At 38.4% G+C, this 20558-nt stretch overlaps 1 protein-coding gene across 1 annotated transcript in view; it reads right to left on the reverse strand.

Annotated features, from left to right (window-relative positions):
- Positions 1–679: 679 nt before the first annotated feature.
- Positions 680–20558, reverse strand: part of LOC135215439 (uncharacterized) — a 20684-nt gene continuing 805 nt past the window's right edge. Inside the window, exons 2-6 of the mRNA XM_064250093.1 lie at positions 7514–7654; positions 4630–4839; positions 4396–4524; positions 1054–1152; positions 680–770 (exon numbers count right to left, since the gene is read on the reverse strand). Coding sequence (XP_064106163.1) covers positions 702–770; positions 1054–1152; positions 4396–4524; positions 4630–4839; positions 7514–7654 — 648 coding nt within the window. The 3' untranslated portion in view covers positions 680–701. The remainder of the gene's footprint in view (positions 771–1053; positions 1153–4395; positions 4525–4629; positions 4840–7513; positions 7655–20558) is intronic.

The raw sequence follows: 20558 nt of genomic DNA on the forward strand, positions 1-20558 counted from the left end.
AAATGTTCAGTCAAGAGAAAAGTTGTGAAAATAATGATTCAAATGAAACTGATCTTGAAAGAGAGCTTATGATTTCTGCAATGGTGTTTGCCACTACTGAAGATGAGAAGATGCCAGAACTCAGAAAACTTGAAAATTAATTTCATGAAAGAACTTCATGATTGATCATCTGCTTCTGAAATGAATAAAGATAAAGAAAATTTGCAAATCATCTTGGCTGCTCGAATACTGTCAGAAAAGACTTCTCAGCCATGACCTACACACCATCAGTGTGTACTTACTACCTTCCGATATTTCCCTTAACAACAAATCCTGAGAATTGGTATGAAGCGGTAACACCATATTAAACTTGGTGTTTGTGAGTTTTGTTATAAAGGACCATCAACTTAAAATGGTCACGCGATATATAATGAATGGAGGTTTCCTTGTCCATTTCACTACTGTACATGGACAAAATATTCCCTCATGAGAGTTGATCATGATTTGCAATGTATTTTAATATGACCCAGTTTTCAAATTACAACGCACTTCCATTGAACTTTTCATGCCTCCTAATGTACAAGGGCTCCTTCAGAGGCAAATCCATTTCATTACTGGATTTCATTTCAAATTCAGAAAAATTAGAGTGGCAGAGCATGCATAAACTATGTGAGATGAGGGCACAAATCAAACCAATATAGTACGAGAATAAGGTATTTATTTTAACGGTTGGACTTGGCAACACGTTCAAGTTCATCCTTCTTCTTGATGGCGTAGCTGTTGGATGATCCCTGAAACAACAGATGACACCATTTAACTAAGAAGTGACAACATAAACATCCTCCGCAGTCTGTGAAGCTCATGCTTATATACTGGCATCAGATATAAACTCTTATTCTATGGTTTATTACTACCTACAAAGCGCACCCACACGTCGCTAACCAATCATTCATATGTGAATTTACTGCAGGAAAGTTCAACTAAGAAAGCATATGCACCAGGGTGTTACAATCCTTCAATTTGTATAAGATTAGCCTCTTAATTTTATTCTACCTTGTCTTCATTATGACTTACCTTAGCAGCATTAATCAACTCATCAGCTAAGCATTCAGCAATGGTCTTGATGTTACGGAATGCAGCTTCACGTGCACCAGTAGTCAACAACCAGATAGCCTGAAAAAATATATTTGCTTTACTGAAAAACAACGCATTTACTAGACAATAAAGCTGAAAAACCATAGCATACCATACGACTCTACTGCAGTACACGTAAGGCCCTAATTAGCTTTCCATTGCAAAATGCCTGCATCATAATTTTAAGAAATGGATCACATACGTACACATTCTTGACACATTGTTGCACTTGTGGTGCTGGTGTATCCTTCATAATTCCCTTTGCAGGGAACACCCAAAATTCAGTCTTGATTCAAATAGACAATTAACCCTACAACTTGTATCTTTAAGGTCAATTTGCATCAAGAATCTGACTTCAGACACAAGAACAATAACATATTAGAATATATCTAATCGCACACAGACTTCTGCTTTTGATAAACTGAAAACCCATCCTACACAGTTATGTTCAAAAGATCCAATAACACCAAACTTTGTGGTAGGAACTAAAATGTCAGTTAACCCTTAACATTAATGCAGTAAACTTCCACCTACTAAATTTACTATAAAAATCTTAAGTCAGTAATCTCTGCCCCTTTTATTCATACAAACTAAAAATTTTTAAGATCAGCTTTTTCTAACCACTGAAGTACCACAACCTAACAACCAAAGGCCTGGCCAAATACCCAAAGGTACCATCCAGCCCCATACTCAGATCTGCACTTGTAGTACTAGCGAATCTTTCATGGAAGTCCTGTACATACTCCTAACTGTTAAGTCCTCTCAGGATGTCCAGACATTACTACGTTAGCGACACAGGCTTTTTCACCTGCAAGGATTAAGGCAGAGACTCATCAAATCAATTTCCGCAGACTTGATGTACTAGCCCAGACCTTTTAACGGGAATCTAGAAACCTGTCCTGCTTTGTAGCAATGCAGACTTGCTACCTCAAAAGGCACCCAAAGAAAAAAGGTAAGCAAAAACAGTTGAATCAACTTGTGCTCCTCCCTCCCTTACCTGTATCATTATTATACACAGTTTAACCAAAACTGTAAACACCTAGTAACCAAACTTTCGTGATTGAACCTACCTCCCACTAATTTACTTTATGTAAAAGACAAGTTTGTATATCCTTATTGAAAATTCTTAGAGGTTTGAGTACTTCTGCAACATACTCAATTTGCTTCCAAAATCATTACAAACTAATACTATCTGAAAACCTGAATCTATTAGGTGAAAATGAAGACCAAACCCTGACATGTGTTCAAAGGGTACTATCAAACCCCACTCATCGAGTTGTACTCTTAGTGGTGTTAGCGAATCCTTCACATTACTCTTGCACACTTCCGTACCTTCGTAACACTTCCATTACCAAGGTTTCGATAGGTGCACCATAAAACCCAGATGTTACGTTGACTAATAATCACCAATATTTACCATTTTCAAGTTAGATTCTTCCTCCTCCAGTAACAGTTATAAAAGTGGACAGTTCTATTTTAATCTTGTAGACGCGTTATACCCTAATTCCCATTTGTTCTAGGTCATACTCTACACATTTTCTGCATAAATTTCCTGTGCTTGCCATCTTACTAAAACCCAATCTATTCTCCTGAATACATGCCACTTACTCTTGCTTACTAGTCTGTAGATACTGCACCATGCAATTTCAATTACATGACCTTCATTCCAGCCATGAAGAACTAGACATTCACTAAAACCAGAAGAAACTTTTTACTTCATATATTTTATTATCTTGACTAACTACATGTACTTAGTAAATGTTAAAGCCAAGTAGACAAATATGAGGCCTTTTTCAATTTTACATATAGTATGCATATTAAAAAATAAATAAATATGGATTCAGATATTTATCATTTCAATGTCCAAAGGGTACTATCAAACCCCACTCGTAAACAGTGGTGTTAGCGAATCCTTTGAAATAATCTAGCACACTTCGACACCTCAGCAATATTTGCAGTTGCTAAGGAGGCTATATGAAGGTGCACCCTTCCTCAAAAAACAAACTTTTAACACTTGAAAACCAGTTTCAAAACTGCCATTTCTATCTCTCATGAAATAAAATGAATGACAGTCAATATTTCCACACACACACACACCTCCACCCCCACTAAGAAATCTAGAAGTTCATATTCTACTTGAAAAAATTACACTGCACATGGTGTCTTGAACCAAAAAGGACTTGTGTCTTGTCAATAAAATGTATCCATTTCAGTCACCCGGCTCAAGTTTTACAATTTCATGTAAAACCATAAAAAAGAAACAAGATGAAAAGTGGTTTACATTCCCTTTGCAAGAGCAAACACTATAACATGAATATCTGAAACTTTCTTTCATGTGTACCACAGCTAAGTTGAGAAATATTAATTTCCCATGCTAACCTGAATCCGTGGGGAAGTCAGATCCTGTTCCAATTTTTTTTCAAGACAATACAGTAAATCAACCTGCTTTACTGTATTCTTAACATTCTTTACGGATTGTTGGTTCTATTTATATCAAAAGCTACTTTTCAACATTTTAATGTCTTTATACTACTCTGTCATTTCTGCTGAAATTATACAACCATTTTCAAGTTTCGCTACTTAACATCTATATTAGCCTACTCAAAATTTACCTTTATAGTTACCATTACACTGTATTCCACAGTATAACATGCTTTTAAACTAAACTTTTCAGAGCCTTATTCTTAAGCATACTGATCTCAAACTACTACTCATGGTAAGAAATCCTTCAATTCCTGTAGCTCTACTTCCATAAAAATTTATCCAGTAGCTTATTTCCATAGGAATTTATAAATGCCTAATGTATTTTTTTTACAAAAGGACTATGCAAACTGAATATATCCAAAGCTCAAGTAACAACAACAGTAGATCTCTGAATGCTTATGACAATAATAATTCTACCGAATCCACAGCACAACCAATCAAAATTAAACAATTTGTTTATCCTAGCAAACACCAAAAGTGGTGGTGTTCACAGGTTCCATGAAATATTCTAGCAAGCAAAAGTCTTAATACCAAACTTGCTTTGATTTTGGGCATACCAAAAAGTTTAAAATACTGTTACCGACCTGTCTGATTCAGGAATACTTCAGCATATAACAATTGTAATGCTAGACTACTGCAAATTCTCAATGCAAACTCTCCAATAAATTTAACAAAGGCATGACAAAATAATAACCTGCCAGACTTTAAAATGGTACCTTATAACTGAATAAGAAAATGTTCATATTTTTCTTTTATGACCCATTAACTGTCGCTTCTATACAACACTAGAAAACTAACCTGGTTAACACGACGAAGAGGAGACACATCAACAGCCTGCCTTCTTACTGTACCAGCACGACCAATACGTGTGGAGTCTTCTCGGGGTCCTGAGTTGATGATGGCATTGACAACAACCTGGACTGGATTCTGAGAGTAATAGATATATTTTGATTAGCAACAATACAAATTCTAAACATAACACTTCCAAAAAAACACAACCATGAGAAAAAATAAATTAAGACAAACACTTACCTCACCAGTAAGAAGGTGAATGATTTCAAAGGAGTGCTTCACAATTCGTACTGCAAGGAGCTTCTTGCCATTGTTACGACCGTGCATCATAAGAGAGTTAGTCAACCTCTCAACAATTGGGCACTGGGCTTTGCGGAATCGCTTCGCAGCATACCTTCCAGCTGAATGTGGCAAATATTTAGCATAGTACTTCTTCACAGCAATATAATCCTAAAAGTAAAAAATAAAAAGAGATTACTACCATTATTAACTTCACTGTGTTGTACAAGACCTCTTGTTCATTTTTTTTTTTTAAAACCTGTTTTGAGCACCAGAGGATAAACATCATATAATGATTTTTTTCATTTAAATTTTAGGATATTGTCGCATCTTTGGCCTAGTTTTTCGAACAGTTTGTTCTGTATACAATGTATAAATAAGTAATACAATGAAATATACCTTGTAATTTGGGAAGTTCTATCCCCAAAAAAAGTTAAAATTTAACAATATTAATGAGATTTTTTAATCAATTTGTATTTTTCATAACAGAAGGTCCTGAGGTCTTGACAAAAGGATAATTAAAAGACTAACCACAACACATGTATGACATACATTCCATTTAAAAAAATATATATTTGACTAAAGCACTAAAATTAATCATGCATTATGTACAGTTACAACACATGTATTGTCCTTTCTTCATATAAATGTCATGTTCAAGGGTTTTTTCCATACCAAATATATGTAATAAGTAACTAAAATCATAAGGAGAAAAGTTCTAAAAATTACCATCATTCAATATATCTTTACTGAGCAATGAATTGTGTTGTCTTTCATTTATAAAAATGTAACTGAGGTAACAAATACTACATTTGTCACATCTAACACACTGTATCAAGATATTTACGCCATTGAGGTTTGTATGCATCACTTACTGGACACTATGAATGTTAAGCTTTGGCGACCTATGGCAGGAGGTTGGGAAAGTTAAAGTGAAGAGAAAATTGACAGAAGTCATGAAGCACTATTTATTAGAGATATATGACTAAGTTTTAAAACTGAAACTGATCATACTATGCTCAAAATTCTAGGACAGAGAAGAGTTTCCTAATAATAAAAAAAATAAAAAAAAATGTGCACACCCATTAAAACTTCACTGTATGCTTTACAGGTACAGTGTAATGTGTAGTTAAAAAGCAACCACACTTCCCTCAAAACGGAAAGAGATGCTGCACAACAACAATTTCTCTATGCCTACTTTTCAATACTCATACTCTCAATAGCAAAAGAGTTCTAAAGATTACGAAAATCTCAAGAGACTCCAATAATACTTAGTATGACCATTTCTGATCCATGGAAAACAGTTTATTATTTAATGTCTCAAACTATACTCCATGTAAAAAGACCTGGATTAATAGGTTAGGTTACTATTCATCAGGTATGAGCTGATGAGGGACCAGATTTGAAATAGGCATGCTAAAAATTCCCAAGACTTAAATTAAAATATCTAACTCAAAACATTATTTCACTATTCTCTATGCCTAAAAATCTACATTTAGTTGTGATTGTGGATGGAATGTTCGACAAATGAGGTACCACAGTACTATTTTACAAACCCTCAGAACACCCTATTCATTTACAAACCATTCAAGTTTCATGCCACTTCTTTGACACTTTTAATAATGTTAAAATTTGGTCTCCGGGGTATTTTCAATATCTGCAGATGTAGCAATGCTAGTTGAGGATTCCAGAACAGCTGCTCAGTCACATTCACAATCATAATCCTTGTAAATAGCCACTGCCATCATGTATAACACAGTAAATATTTCTGAACAGACCAATAAAGTAAGCTAGAATCAGCAAATAGTTGAAACCCCTATTAAAATGCCTAAACTGCCTATTTTGTCAGTTAACACTCAAGAAAACCCCACTAAAATTGTAAAGAGCTATTTTTTTTTTTTTTTTTTTTATGGAGTGGATATTTCTTATATAAAAATAGCGTGAATAGGAGAATTTCCCGCGAATATTGGGGGTACATGTTCAGGAAAGAGATCCCCAAATCCAGAGTGCGCGAATACAGGGGGTTCACTGTACATGACCAATATTTTCTAGTCTAAACAGAGAGAGAGAGAGAGAGAGAGAGAGAGAGAGAGAGAGAGAGAGAGAGAGAGAGAGAGAGAGAGAGAGAGAGCACATTAGGTGGGTAATTTAAATATTATGATGCATGTTTGTACATGATGCACAGTGTATAGATGCACACACAACACATTCCAACGTACCCTATTTTCCTTTGTATTTCAAGTCAAGAGTACATTTGACTGTGTAGTTCTCAAAATTATGTAAGTACAAGTTCAAAAGACTAAGTTCGACAGCATAGCAATTAATTCTTTCATATACCAATTTATATCTTTAAGAGTCAAGGTTCCCTTCTTAGGAATGAATGCTAACAAAGAAAACTGCAATACTTGGGAGACTAGACATACAATATACTGTTAGTCAATGGCTATCAGAACAACTTTAAATCAAACAATGGGGAGGAAAATGTGTTGGAATTAAGAGGATAAAGGCTATTTCTAACTTTTCCAGATTATACTCCTAAAGGGTGGGATCTACTTCATATGCTAGCACATTTGATTTATAAAGCAATTCCAAAAAAACTAGCAATAATTTTCATTAGAAACCCTTTTTACTACTCATAACACAAAAAACAATCTATTTTCAGTTTACAATGAATAAATTTACAAAATGTAATTGACAAAACTATCAAAGCAATGAACGTTCGGTCTTCAGATTAAGTTCAAAATAGCCTATACCTACTGTATAAACAATGACAATGTACAGTAGTAAAACAATATCACTAGTAAGTTTACAAAAATCAACACAAATTAGACAGAGGATTACCTACCTGCAGAGACATATCACTAAGCTGCACATCATCCAGAGACCATTTGCCAAACAATTTGATCTCTGGCAGTTCTGGGGCAGCCTCAATCACTGGCGCAGGGGTGGCTGGCGCCTCTTCAGCTCCATCATCAAAGTCTGCCATCTATAGAGATAAAAGCCATGTTAACATTTAACTTATATATGTAATATTTATATCTAAGAGAATAATTCAATCAAAAGTATCTTTATTTTCACTGGCTTTCATATAAAATTCCACATCACATGTCCAAAGGGTACTATCAAACCCCACTCATTGAGCTGAACACTCGAGTGGTGTTAGCGAATCCTTCAAATTACTATTGCACACTCCCGACACCATAGTAACATGTTACATTACTAAGGCTTTAAAAAGGTGCAATTTTTCAAGAACTCAGCTAGGCTACTGTATAAAAAAATTTTATTTCAAGTTTGGTAATTTTCAACAACCCACTGTCTTATTGTAAGTGACTGCAATCTGCAGATTCAACTTTTCCTACTAATTCTTTGCATTTATTTTTGCTTATATACTTTACCAATTGCATTATATGATGCAAAACATAACACAGACCTTATCTTGTATGAAACGTCAAAACAAGATAAATTTCCCACCTGCTGATTGACCATAACTGAAACTTGTACATAGTTTCCTTAGCAATACAAGTAGCCATATATATATGGTACCTGCATAAGAAAACTCAACTCGTAGATGGTGCTGTCACTGAAAATTTTCTGCAAAGCAGCACACCACAGATACCATTTGCAATTCCCCTAGGAGAAAGAAACTGAGGCTAAGTTAAAGAGGAGGGCAAAGCAAGTGTGCAAGCACCTCCTTCCAAAAGATAAAAAAATAAAATCAAGAGAGAAAGAGAGAGTAGTAGTGTGCCACCGACTTATGGCGACTTTCAGAACTGCAGGAACTATTGTAATGCTAAGAGAATAGCTTTCAAACAAAATGCCACATCACATGTCCAAAGGGTACTAACAAACCCCACTCACTTGAGTGGTGTTAGCGAATCCTTCAAATTACTATTGCACACTCCCGACACCATAGTAACATATTACATTACTAAGGCTTTAAAAAGGTGCAATTTCTTCAAAATTCAGCCACCATATATATATTAAAAAAAAAAAAACCTTGATTTCAAGTTTGTTAGTAAGCAAAATATAAATTTTCATGATAAAATTTATTATTTGGATACTTACCTACTGTTAAAGTTAGCTCATATCTCCACGCCGACAGGCGAATCGGTATTTAAAACAAAAGAAAAAAGATCGCTTGGCTGACCCGAAAGACTGTCTAGTTTCACCTGTTCTCCACCAGGTGTGTTTGAATGTTTTAGCTCTAGTCAGAATTCTCCTTGACGGCCCACTAAATGTGGGGAGGCTGGGTGGGGTCTACTTTAACAGTAGGTAAGTATCCAAATAATAAATTTTATCATGAAAATTTATATTTGAGATGAATCTTACCTACTATTAAAGTTAGCTGATTCCCACATTGAGCTAAAGGATGGTGGGTAGTGCAGCTAGACAAATTCCGCTCAGCCAAGCAAGCCAAGTTTCTTGTATGAAACTCAAAACATTCTTATCTGATCAGGAATCCTTCCTGGATAATACTGCCGCCAGGAGGTGGATTCTCTTCAGGGTGCAAGGCTCTCATGTGTGTGCAGTCAAGAGCAGCCTTGCGGAGAAAACCACTTCATTTTTAATCAGAATGAATAGAAGTGGCATGATGGGACCCCTGTGCCTGGGTCCAAAAGCCCCCAAAATTGAGAGTCAAATACGAAGTAAATACCTATGATACAAAGGTACGCTCCTGCTCCTGTACAACAAATGTACCTTCATGCTCCCCAAAAAAACCAACACCCGGGATTAAAATAAAAGAGCCTAACGATTGCTCTTTCTTTTTGTTCAGGAAAAGACTTTACCCGCTATTACTAGAGGGTTAAGGGCTTTACAGTTTTCAAACACAATTTCTACATCTTTAAGATTATGAGCAGCAAAAACCGAACGACACCAAGAGCAGTACACAACCCATTGTCTTAAATACAAGGCCAAGGTTGTTGCTCGTCTTGACTTAAGGATAGACTTCCGAGATACTTGAGAAAAACCCCTCGCTTGAAGGAGACGGTCGAGTGTCTCCAAGCGGTTAAGTGTAGCATGCGGAGGCTTTGGTGGAACCGCTTGGACTTTGGTTGTCTGAGTAGATCCTTCCTTAAAGGAAGGACACGAGGGAGATCCACTGAAAGAGCTAGAAGGTCCAGAAACCATTCTCTCTGAGGCCACCACGGAGCTACATGTGTCATTCTGCAGTAATTCGATTCTCCAAACTTGTTCAGTACTTTTCTTATTATTGCAAATGGAGGAAAAGCTTATACATCTAGGTTGGACCAATCTTTCAGAAATGCATCTACTGCCCAAGCCTGAGGGTCCTGGCATGGAGAGCAATACACTGGGCGTTCCTTGTTCATTGCTGTTGCAAATGAGTCCACATTTGGAGCTCCCCATAGACTCCACAGCGACTGGCAGACTTGTGGATGTAAGACCATTCTGTGGGCAGGACTTGTCCCTTCCTGCTCAATTAATCTGCCAAGACATTGTTCTTCCCTGGTATGAACTGAGGAGCCAATACTATGATCCTGGGTTCCGCGCAAAGAATCAACTTCTCCACTATCAGAAACATTGACTTTGATCTTGTTCCGCCCTGGTTTCTGATGTACGCCAAAGAGGTAGTATTGTCTGAAAATACAGCTATTACCTTTCCTCTGACTATCTGTTTGCACTGAAGGAGCGACTTACATACTGCCAACAGTTCTAGATTGTTTATGTGCAACTCCCTCTCTTGCAGTGACCATACCCAGGACATCTGATGGCCTCCAAGGCAACCTCCCCAGCCTGTCATTGAGGCATCTGAAAACAAGGTTAGGTCTAGGCTCACTACTCTTAGGGATGACCCTGTTCCCAGTCTTTGACGATCCTTCCACCATGCTAACGTCTCCCAAAGACTTACTGGAACTGAAATTAAATGGGAGTCTGGCAGGGACTTCCTGTCCCAAGATTCTCTCAAGTAGAGTTGAATTGCTCGCATCCTGAGCCCTGCTAGACTGACAAATCTTTACAGAGATGCAATGTGTCCCAACAGAGACAGCCATTGCCTTGCTAGAAGCTTCCTTAAGGGCTGAAATTTTCCTAGAAGCAATAAAAAATTGTCTATGCATTTCTCAGACGGAAAAACCTGAAAACTGCGAGTGTCCTATCCTCATCCCTAGATAGAGAATTGTCTGAGTTGGAATCAGAGCAGACTTTTGAAAATTTAGCAATATGCCCAGTGATTGCCCCAGGTAAAGTAACAGACCCTTGGCCCTCAGAATTCCCCTGAAAAGAGTTGGCCAACATTAGCCAGTCGTCTAAATAGAGCAGAATTCTCACTCCTAACAAATGACACCATAACCCCCCCCCCCCCCCCCCCCCCCCCGGTGGCAAAATCCTCGTGAATACCTGCGGTGCTCTGCACAGGCCGAAGCAAAGAGCTGAATTGAAATGTCTTCCTTGCGAAGACAGAGCACAGGAACTTGCGAGACTGAGGATTTATCGGAATGTGGAAATAAGCGTCTTGCATGTCCACCGACATCATCCAGTCATTCTTCTGTACTGCCCCTAGTACTGTGCTGGGTGATTCCATGGAGAATGGGGTTAGACGAATGAATGTGTTGTCTCTCGACACATCCAATACTGGACGCCACCCTCCAGACACTTTGGGCACCAGAAAAAGACGGTTGTAAAACCCAGGCGAGTTTCCTAACCCTGCTCTATCGCTTTCTTCTCTAGTAATGATACCACCTCTTTCTGAAGTACAAGAAATTTTCCCTGCTGATGACAATAAGCTGGAAGAGCAATTGGAGACGACGACAGAGGAGGAGGAGACAGAAAAGAAAAGGAATTTTGTAGCCTTCCTTCAGTACCTCCACCACCTAAGGTTCTGCTCCTAAGTCTCTCCAAACATGCCAGAAGATCTGCAGTCAACCTGCTACTGGAACCTGAAGGCATACAGATTCATTTCTTTCTAAGAAACTAAGCAGTTTTGTTTTTATTGGAGCCTGGTAAGGACCTACGAAAGGGCTTAGTAGCTGAAGACTGTTGAGATGAGGAAGGACGAATTTTTGCTGGAGGGCCAGACGGCAAAGAAGGAGCAGGTCTTTTGTTCCCCACTTTAAAAGATTGTCTGATAAATTCCATATTTTCCTGTACGGAAATATCCTCCCGTATTGCCTTAAATAGAGATGGATTCAGAAGGCGGTCCACAGGGGAACCCAAAATTGCAGCCATCTTCTGAGGAGGAGACCCCTTGGTCGAAAGATAAGAGCACAATTATATTTTCTTTTCTTCAAGATCGAATTAGTGAAAGCATGAGAACATTCGCCTGCCGCGTCTGAAATAGCCTTTATCCAGGCAAGACAAAAAATCTAAAGACTCTTCCCAAGATTTGATACCCGCTGGCATCAGAAACTCTTCAAGCTGACGCAGAGAAGCATCATTAGTACTTAGCGAAAGTTCCGCAAAAGAAAAAACCTCAATATTTCTAAACAAAGACTTGGACAAAGCCTCTGCCTCTGTATTAGACCAAAGCACCCTGCCAGTCTCAAGAGCGCGTCTTTTCATAAGATCGAGACACGGAAGGCAATCAGCATCGTCAACCGAGGACGGTTTCAGCGCCGGCAACGAGCCTGTGTCGTAATAACCGATCCTAAGTGATTTCAAAAACTCCGGAATACTAGAGCTGGCAGACTTACCAGAAGCTTTGTGCGCCAGCAGACGAGATTTCGTCAAAACGTCCTCTAATTGAAGGCGAAAGCTTAGGTTTCTTCAGACTTAATGGGAGTTGAAATGCTGGAAGACAATAACGACCTAGTCTCTACAGAATCTCTTTCCTCCACCAAATGAGGATAGAGAGAAGCGCAACGCTCCAGTAAGCACCGAAAGACCAAAGGAGACTCTTCCGACTCAAGATCTTCCGCCAGTTGCGGATTTGAGAAGACAGCAGCCACTCCTCACGACAAAAATTAAGTTTGATGGGCGAAAAGCCTCCGGGAGAAGTAGTCTGCAGTTGTCTACTAGAGTCGACACCAGTCGGCCAAGTCGAAGCAGAGGGGATACCCGTTGGCAAAGAATATGGAACTTGTAAGAGAGTCGGAGAAGATTCGTCGACACTGAACTGTACCACTTCGTCCGAATGCATCTCAAACGGCTTGGGAACGATCCCAGACGACACGACACACCTTTAAAGAGTAAAGCATTTAGAATAGCATCTAGTTTGGAAACAACAGCAGAATCTGTAACCATAGAAGGAAGAGAAAGAGAGACAGCAGAGTCCACCTGAGACTCTCCAACAGTAGAAGACCTAGGAACAGCAGAGAAAGATTTAGAACGAGACGTAGAAGCAGACGAAATAGGTTCAACAATTGATTGAGTCAATATAAAAGAATTAGAACAACCCGCTACGGGGATATCATTATTAATAAACTCTAAATCTAAATTTTTACTCTTGTAGGTTCTAGAAACCTCATTGCTAGCTCTAGATGAAGGCGATGTCGAAATACTGTGCGAAGACTTACGCCTACCGAAACAATCTTTCGGCGAACGCGTTAAGCGTGACTGCCCGTGAGAGCGTGAAAAGGGAGAGGTAGGAGTCGGAGGGCACAAAACCCCATCGGCCCGAGAACCGACCCGGTTCCCTGGCAGTGTGGACTTTTCCAACTGTCGCAGGGCAGTCCTAGGCTTGGGGTACATAAGGGCAATGGCACCGACACCTTACCTCTACAAGGGGAACGGGAAAAAGAACGTTCACTATGGCGGGACTCGGAACGGTTTGTTATTATAAATTCAGTTAAACTTTTAATGGAAACTAAAATAAGACTTACATCCTGTTCAAGTTTCTCGATACGTTTTTCTTGAACCGAAAGGGAAGCAGAAGTCGGAGCTACAGAGGAAACGCTAGAACTATCATAATCAGAATTAGGCCTCGTATAGGAAAAAACCGTAGTTTGAGTAGGGGTAATAGCAGACGAAGGCTCAACAGGAATGGGAGAGGGTAGTTTTATGCCCTGACCTAATTAACTGCTTCCGCAGTCTATCTGCTTCCCTTCTTTTCCTATTTCTAATACTTTTGAGCATATCCTTAGGCCAATCCTTGCATTCATCGCACCTAATCTCTAGATCACACACTGTACCCCTGCAGCTGGTACAAACATATGCTGATCTATCTCAAATTTAGGCATTCTTATTACACAATTATCATTCCTACATATCCTAATATTGGTTGACTTGCTTGCGGTGGAAGACATTCTAGGATGATTAAATTTACAGTACCGTGATTGAAGAAAAACAGCCAAGATTCACCAAATACCAACATACGCTTATACCTAATGGCGGCAAGGAGAATTCTGACTAGAGCTAAAACATTCGAACACACCTGGTGGAGAACAGGTGAAACTAGTCTTTCGGGTCAGCCAAGCGATCGTTTTTTCTTTTGTTTTAAATGCGGCCTCGCATGGAGATATGAGCTAACTTTAACAGTAGGTAAGACTCATCTCAAATAATTTATTTGCTTTAGTGTTTACCATAAGCCGACAGCAATCAGCAGATTCAACTTTTCTTACCTTTTTTCAATGATTTTTATCCACTTCCTATACATGACCATTTGCATTATCTGTACAGTAGTTCCACATTTTGACACTAAAATACAAAAGCTTATATCCGAGATCTCATCTTACAAGGACATCGCAACAGGAGATTAGCGGAGTACCCATTAGAAGAATAATTTTCGGCCTGCTGATTGACCATACCTGATACCACATATCTGTACCTTACAGTTTGTTTCCTTGGCACTAGTATGGTAGTCCAATTAATATTAAAAAATTTGATGGCTTTGTAAGTTTCCTTGGCCCTAATATGGTAGTCCAATTAATAATAAAAAAAATTTGATGGTTTTGTAAAGTTATCTTGACAAGATGATGGTGTCAATGTAGCATGTCACAAACACCATTCTCATTCCCAGTTCCCTTCAGAGAAAAGATTAGCTGAAGTTTCCACTTTCTGAAGAAAGGAGAGGCTGAAGTTGACCACTGAAAGTAGTTCTGCAAAATTGCAAACAAACCAAAGATGCTACACTTTTCAAACCTGAAAACAGAAAGCCTTCCCCCCACATGTAAACTAACAAAATTGAAAAAAGGATGTTAAGAAACATGTTATACATAAGAGAATAACTTAATCAAAAGGATTTTCATTTTTACTAGCTTTCAATAAAATTACACATGTCCAAAGGGTACTACCAAACTCCACTCATTGAGAGAACACTCTAAGTGGTGTCAGCGAATCCTTCAAATTGTTATTGCACACTCCCGACACCATAGTAACATGTTACATTACTAAGGCTTTAAAAAGGTGCAATTTTTTCAAACTAAGCTAAAAATAAAAAAATAAAAATAAATGAGTCAGAAAAATGTACTTGTCCAGTGCTATTTATCATAACATGAAAGCAATCTGCAGTCCACATTTCTTACCCTTTTCTGCACTTTTACCCATTTTATATAAGTTACCATTTTCATTATCAGTACACATAGTAGCACATTTGTCATAATAATCAACACCTGCTATCAGAGATCTCATTCTGCATGAAACGTTAAAACCACCAAAGGTTACATAGTCTTTATGCCTACCAGAGGAATAATTTCCAACTTGCTAATCAACCATAATATTACCTTAGTTAGTTTACCTAGCATAGGCATATTAGTTTTAAGGCTCTTAAGAAAACTCAACTGGAGGAAGGGTCCTGTCACCGAGAGTTTTATGCAATGCAGCATGCCACAAACACCATTCCTATTTCCATAAGGAGAGAGGATAAGCTGAAGTTTCCACTTAAAGCAGAAAGAGATGCCCAAGTTTCCCACTAAAAGTTAGTCGTCCGTGATTTTTTACCCTACTAGCCTAAGCATCTGTTGTCAGGACAACTAGGCTAATCCTGTTTCATTCAATGTTGATACATATTGAATGAGATGATTAGCTTAATTGACTAATTTAACTGAAAAAGAACTAATTTCAGACTTAGGGTAAAAAACCGCATGGTACAGGGGTGGACCATGTACGATCAATGTGTACAACCCCAAAAATGTACATTATAACGCGTCCTGACATCGGAGATGGGCATCAGACGCGACTTCTTGTTGGTGAGAAACGGAGCTAAAGACCTCTACTCCGGTGTCAGGACGCGTTATAATGTACTTTTCTTGGGGTTGTACACATTGATCGTACATGGTCCACCCCTGTACCATGCGGTTTTTTACCCTATATGCCAAAAGCATTAGTAAATACGTAATGGCATAGCATATTACTTACATAACACTTGTTATTGCCATATTTCATGAAAATAGTTACCACAACCAGCCTTTGACCACAAGTGGTATCCTAACCTAGGTTACCATTTTACTGTAGCCTAGTTGGTATTTGGTGGGGAATATGACCTGGTTAGAATGCAGAGAGAGGTCGCAACCTAGGTACTTCGAGGGGGCGGGGGGTCTATGGTCCCCATCCAAGGTTGAGCAACAGCACCCAAGGTTAAATTAGGCAAAGGTGAGAACAACAGACAGGTTCCACCAGCAAAATAATAATTTAAAAATAAAAAATTTAAAAAATTTCCTTTCCTTGAATAACATGTCCTGACCTAGCCTAACAATACCTTACCACCTTCCTAACCTGAATTTGGGTGCTAAGCCCTGACCTGGGTGGTGAGGGGTTGGCCTTCCTTGGAACAGGCCCCAGCCCCAAAAAGGACCAGTAAACACCAAAAACATGGACTAAACTTTCACTCGGAGGCAGTGTTGCCTAGAGCCTGTTCTTATCATTCTCATACTCCATCTGAAATGCCTACAGTAGACCTGACTGCATTCTCTAGGGGTCCCCCACAATGCATTCGGGTAGATCTGGGGTACCTATCCGCGGCGGCCCAGACAAGGCAGTTGTGGTTTTTCTATGCACTTTAACTACTGAACAAGAATTTTAAGTGATATTTATTCGGACGACTGTAATTAACCCCCAGGGGCCAGTACTAAACACGGCAAAATACATTGGATGCCCCAATCCCTAGCGGATGTCGTATCCGCAGGTACGTTTCTTGCAGGGTAATTCTAAAGAATAGGGGGAAACACCAGCGACTACCAACCTTCATCACGGTGGACAGGTCTTATTCACTCGATATTTAAATGGTGAATCAAGAATACAATTACAACTCCAAGCATACCATTCAAAAGATTGAAGTTTCGTCAACATAATGTGATATATGAAAGCCCCATACGACCTAAAATAAGCATGTGACGCTCTTCGTAAAATATGTTTTCAAGGCAGTTTTGAAATCCAATATGGCGGCTACCGTGTGGATGTACAGGTTCTGATCAGTGACAACAACCATCTTTCCCAGCACTCATTTGAACAATGTTAGCGTATATAAGTAACATTTATTGATCTTACTCAAGATTGCAGTTGTAATCAGCACAATAAAACATTTTGTTGCCTATATTACTGAAAGTATGAAACTTGTTATTCCCAGGGTCATGGTTTGAACTGAATTAATTTTCACCTTGTAATCGGTGGTTTTTATCCTTACTGCCATCACAACTGAAACTCCACAGTGCTTATTTGATTGTTATTATATACATTTTGGTCTCAATTCACTCCACATTGCACTTTTTTACTCATTATTTAGTTCAACTTTACTTTGTTATTTAAAAATTTTAATTTAATTCATGTATATTATCCCTTTTTTGCAAACAAATTACCCCGAAAAATTACAGATATTTCTAAAGTAGATACAATCCAATGTTTCTAACCTTTTCGCACATCGGCTGCCAAAAACCATAGAGGAACGACTACGGATAAGTGGATTATATATATATATTTTTTGCTTTTCTATTTTTGCCAGCACTTTTCATTGATTTAAGTCTATATTAGTATTTTGAATTTCTTTCATAACTGTATGCCAGAAATAAATGTAACCTTTAACGTTTGCATGCTAAGAATAGCAAAATCATCATTGCCACATTAGTGGAGGCTTCACACATACGCCGATTCATTATTATAAACTGTTTCCATGAATTTTAGTTGTCATAGAAATGCAATGATGATAAAATTGCGTTAATATTTATGTATATATATACTTCCAATACATAGCCTAATCTCACCAATTTCAACGTTTTGTGTAAGTCTTAAACCCAGTTTGGAGGGTGAACACACCAATTGGCAACAGAGAGAGAGAGAGAGAGAGAGAGAGAGAGAGAGAGAGAGAGAGAGAGAGAGAGAGAGAGAGAGAGAGAAAGGAAGGTGAAGGAAGTAAGAAGGAAAGGGGTGGACGTGGAGGGGGAGAGGTAGGTGGAGCTTTTTACGTGTTCGTATCCATTTCTGAATAATGGAGTTTTTGTCTCTTGGTACTAGAACAAGTGTTGTTATTCTTTACGATTAGTGATTCACGATACCCTTATAAATTACGGCACTGGGTGTAATGCACTATAGCAAAATCTCGTTCTGATACGAGTGTTCGTTACAAGATTGGTATTGCCCAAAAACGTGCTTGCACTGTCTCTGAACTCCATAGTAGGTATGCTGCTTAGTTGTCAACCAAGTTTTTTGTAATAGAGTATTTTTTACAAGCTTGCTATTGAATAAATTTGTATTTTTCTCAATCAATACATATGCCCCTCAATGCTAACTTTCTTCCTTCAACGACTTTCTGGTCATTGCAAATTCGGCCCCATGATTTCTTATGGTGCGAAAATAGAGGCCCACGGACCAAAAACGATTGCGTCACACTAAGGCGATAATGCGGCAGTAAAAATCTTCATATATCCAAAAAGTAAATAATAAAAGATATAGGGTAAAATATCACAGCAGGCCAAGCAGGCCACCTACAATCAACGCTAGCCACCCTCCGAAAAAGTACATTATAACGCGTCCTGACACCGGATGGGCATCAGTCGCTACTTCTTGTTGGTGAAAAACGGAGCTAAAGACCTCTACTCTCCTTTCGAAGTAAGTATTTTCTCCAAAGTTAGAAATTAAGGCCAAATTTTAAGATTAAACAGAGGGTAGTGAAAAAGGGTGGCTACGGCAGTGGAAATCTCACCAAAACGCTTTAGAAATTTTTACTTACAACTAAAAATGTTTCGAAGATTGACGCTATCTTGATGTTTACAGAGTCGCTTGTGTCAACAAACTTCCCATTTCATGTGCTAAATCTGCACACCACTTGTACCCATAGACGCTGGGGCACTTTCATCACAACAATCGTAAACCCACCTCTTACCAGCACTTATTCGTACTTATTCAAGGGGACTACGGCATTCTTTGCGGCGTTTTGCGCTCTTCAATTGTTTATCAGTGTTGTCAATTGGTATGTGTTTACCTCCAAACTAGGTATAAGACTTACACAAAAACGGGGAAATAAGTGAAAAAAAAAAATCTTAGCGTATCTATTTGTAGTATATATACATATTAGAGCAATTTTATATTTTTCATTACTGCATTACTATGACAACTAGAATTCATCGAAAGTTTGTAAATGCATCGGCGTATGTGTGACGCTCCACTAGATTGGCAACGATGAGCCATTTTTCCTCACGTCGTCTGCCGCAAGTATACATCCGAAACATTTGTAATTTTTGGGGGTTAATTTGGTTGCAAAAAAGGGATAATGGACATGAATTAAATAAACATTTTGAAGTAGAGTTAAACTAAATATTGAGTAAAGTAAACAATATTGGGACAAGAATAAAGCTTTGCATCTCATAATCAGTGTTGTCGTCTGCTGCTTGTAACTTTGTTTACGGAGTGAGTGCTTAGGAAACACGAACAGCAATGTGGTTCGAGTGCACTGTGGAGTTGAAGAAAATTAAGACCAAAATGTGTATAATTACAAATCAAATAAGCACTGTGGAGTTTCAGTTGTGATGGCAGTAAGGATATTAAAACCACTGATTACAAGGTAAGAATGAATTCAGTTCCAACCATAACCCCGGGAATAACAAGTTTCATACTTTCACTAATATAGGCAACAAAATGTTTTATTGTGCTGATTACAACTGCAATCTTGAGTAAGATCAATAAACGTTACATACCTACGCTAACATTGTTCAAATGAGTGCTGGGAAGGCTGGGGAAAGATGGTGGCCATCACTGATGAGAACCGTCCATGCAAAACGTAGTCGCCATATTGGATTTCAAACTGCCTTGAAAACATATTTTACGAAGAGCTCACATGCTTATTTTAGTTCGTATGGGGCTTTCATATATCACAATATGTTGACGAAACTTCAGTCTTTTAAATGGTATGCTTAGAGTTGCAATTGTATTCATGTTTCACCAATTAAATATCGAGTGAATAAGACCCGTCCACCGTGATGAGGGTTGGCCTGTCGTGATATTCTACCCTAGTTACTTTTTCAATAACGAATATTTTCAAATTAATCATCATAAATATGTAAAATATTGATGTTTTACTATTTACTATTTAAAAAATTATCCAAGTGCACACTTTGTCGTTGACTTCTACCAAAACAGTTGTTTACTAACAAACAAGCTGGAAAGGGACCGTGTTCCGATTGTTGTGATGAAAGTGCCCCAGCGTCTGTGGGTGCAAGTGGTGTGCGGATTTATCACAGGAAATGGGAAGATTATTGACAAAAACGACTCCGTAAACATCGAGACGGCGTCAATCTTCTAAATATTTTGAGTTGCAAGTAAAAATGTTGAACGCGTTTTGGCGAGATTTGGACTGCCGTGAGTATACCCTTTGCACTACCCTCTGTTTAAATCTTTAAATTTGGCCATGATTTCTAACTTTGGAGAAAATACTTACTTCGAAAGGAAAGTAGAGGTCTTTAGCTCCGTTTCTCACCAACAACAAGTCGCGACTGATGCCCATCTCCGGTGTCAGGACGTGTTATAATGTACTTTTTTTGGGGTTGTACACATTGATCGTACATGGTCGA

This window comes from Macrobrachium nipponense, chromosome 5, assembly GCF_015104395.2.
Source record: "Macrobrachium nipponense isolate FS-2020 chromosome 5, ASM1510439v2, whole genome shotgun sequence".
NCBI lineage: Eukaryota > Metazoa > Arthropoda > Malacostraca > Decapoda > Palaemonidae > Macrobrachium > Macrobrachium nipponense.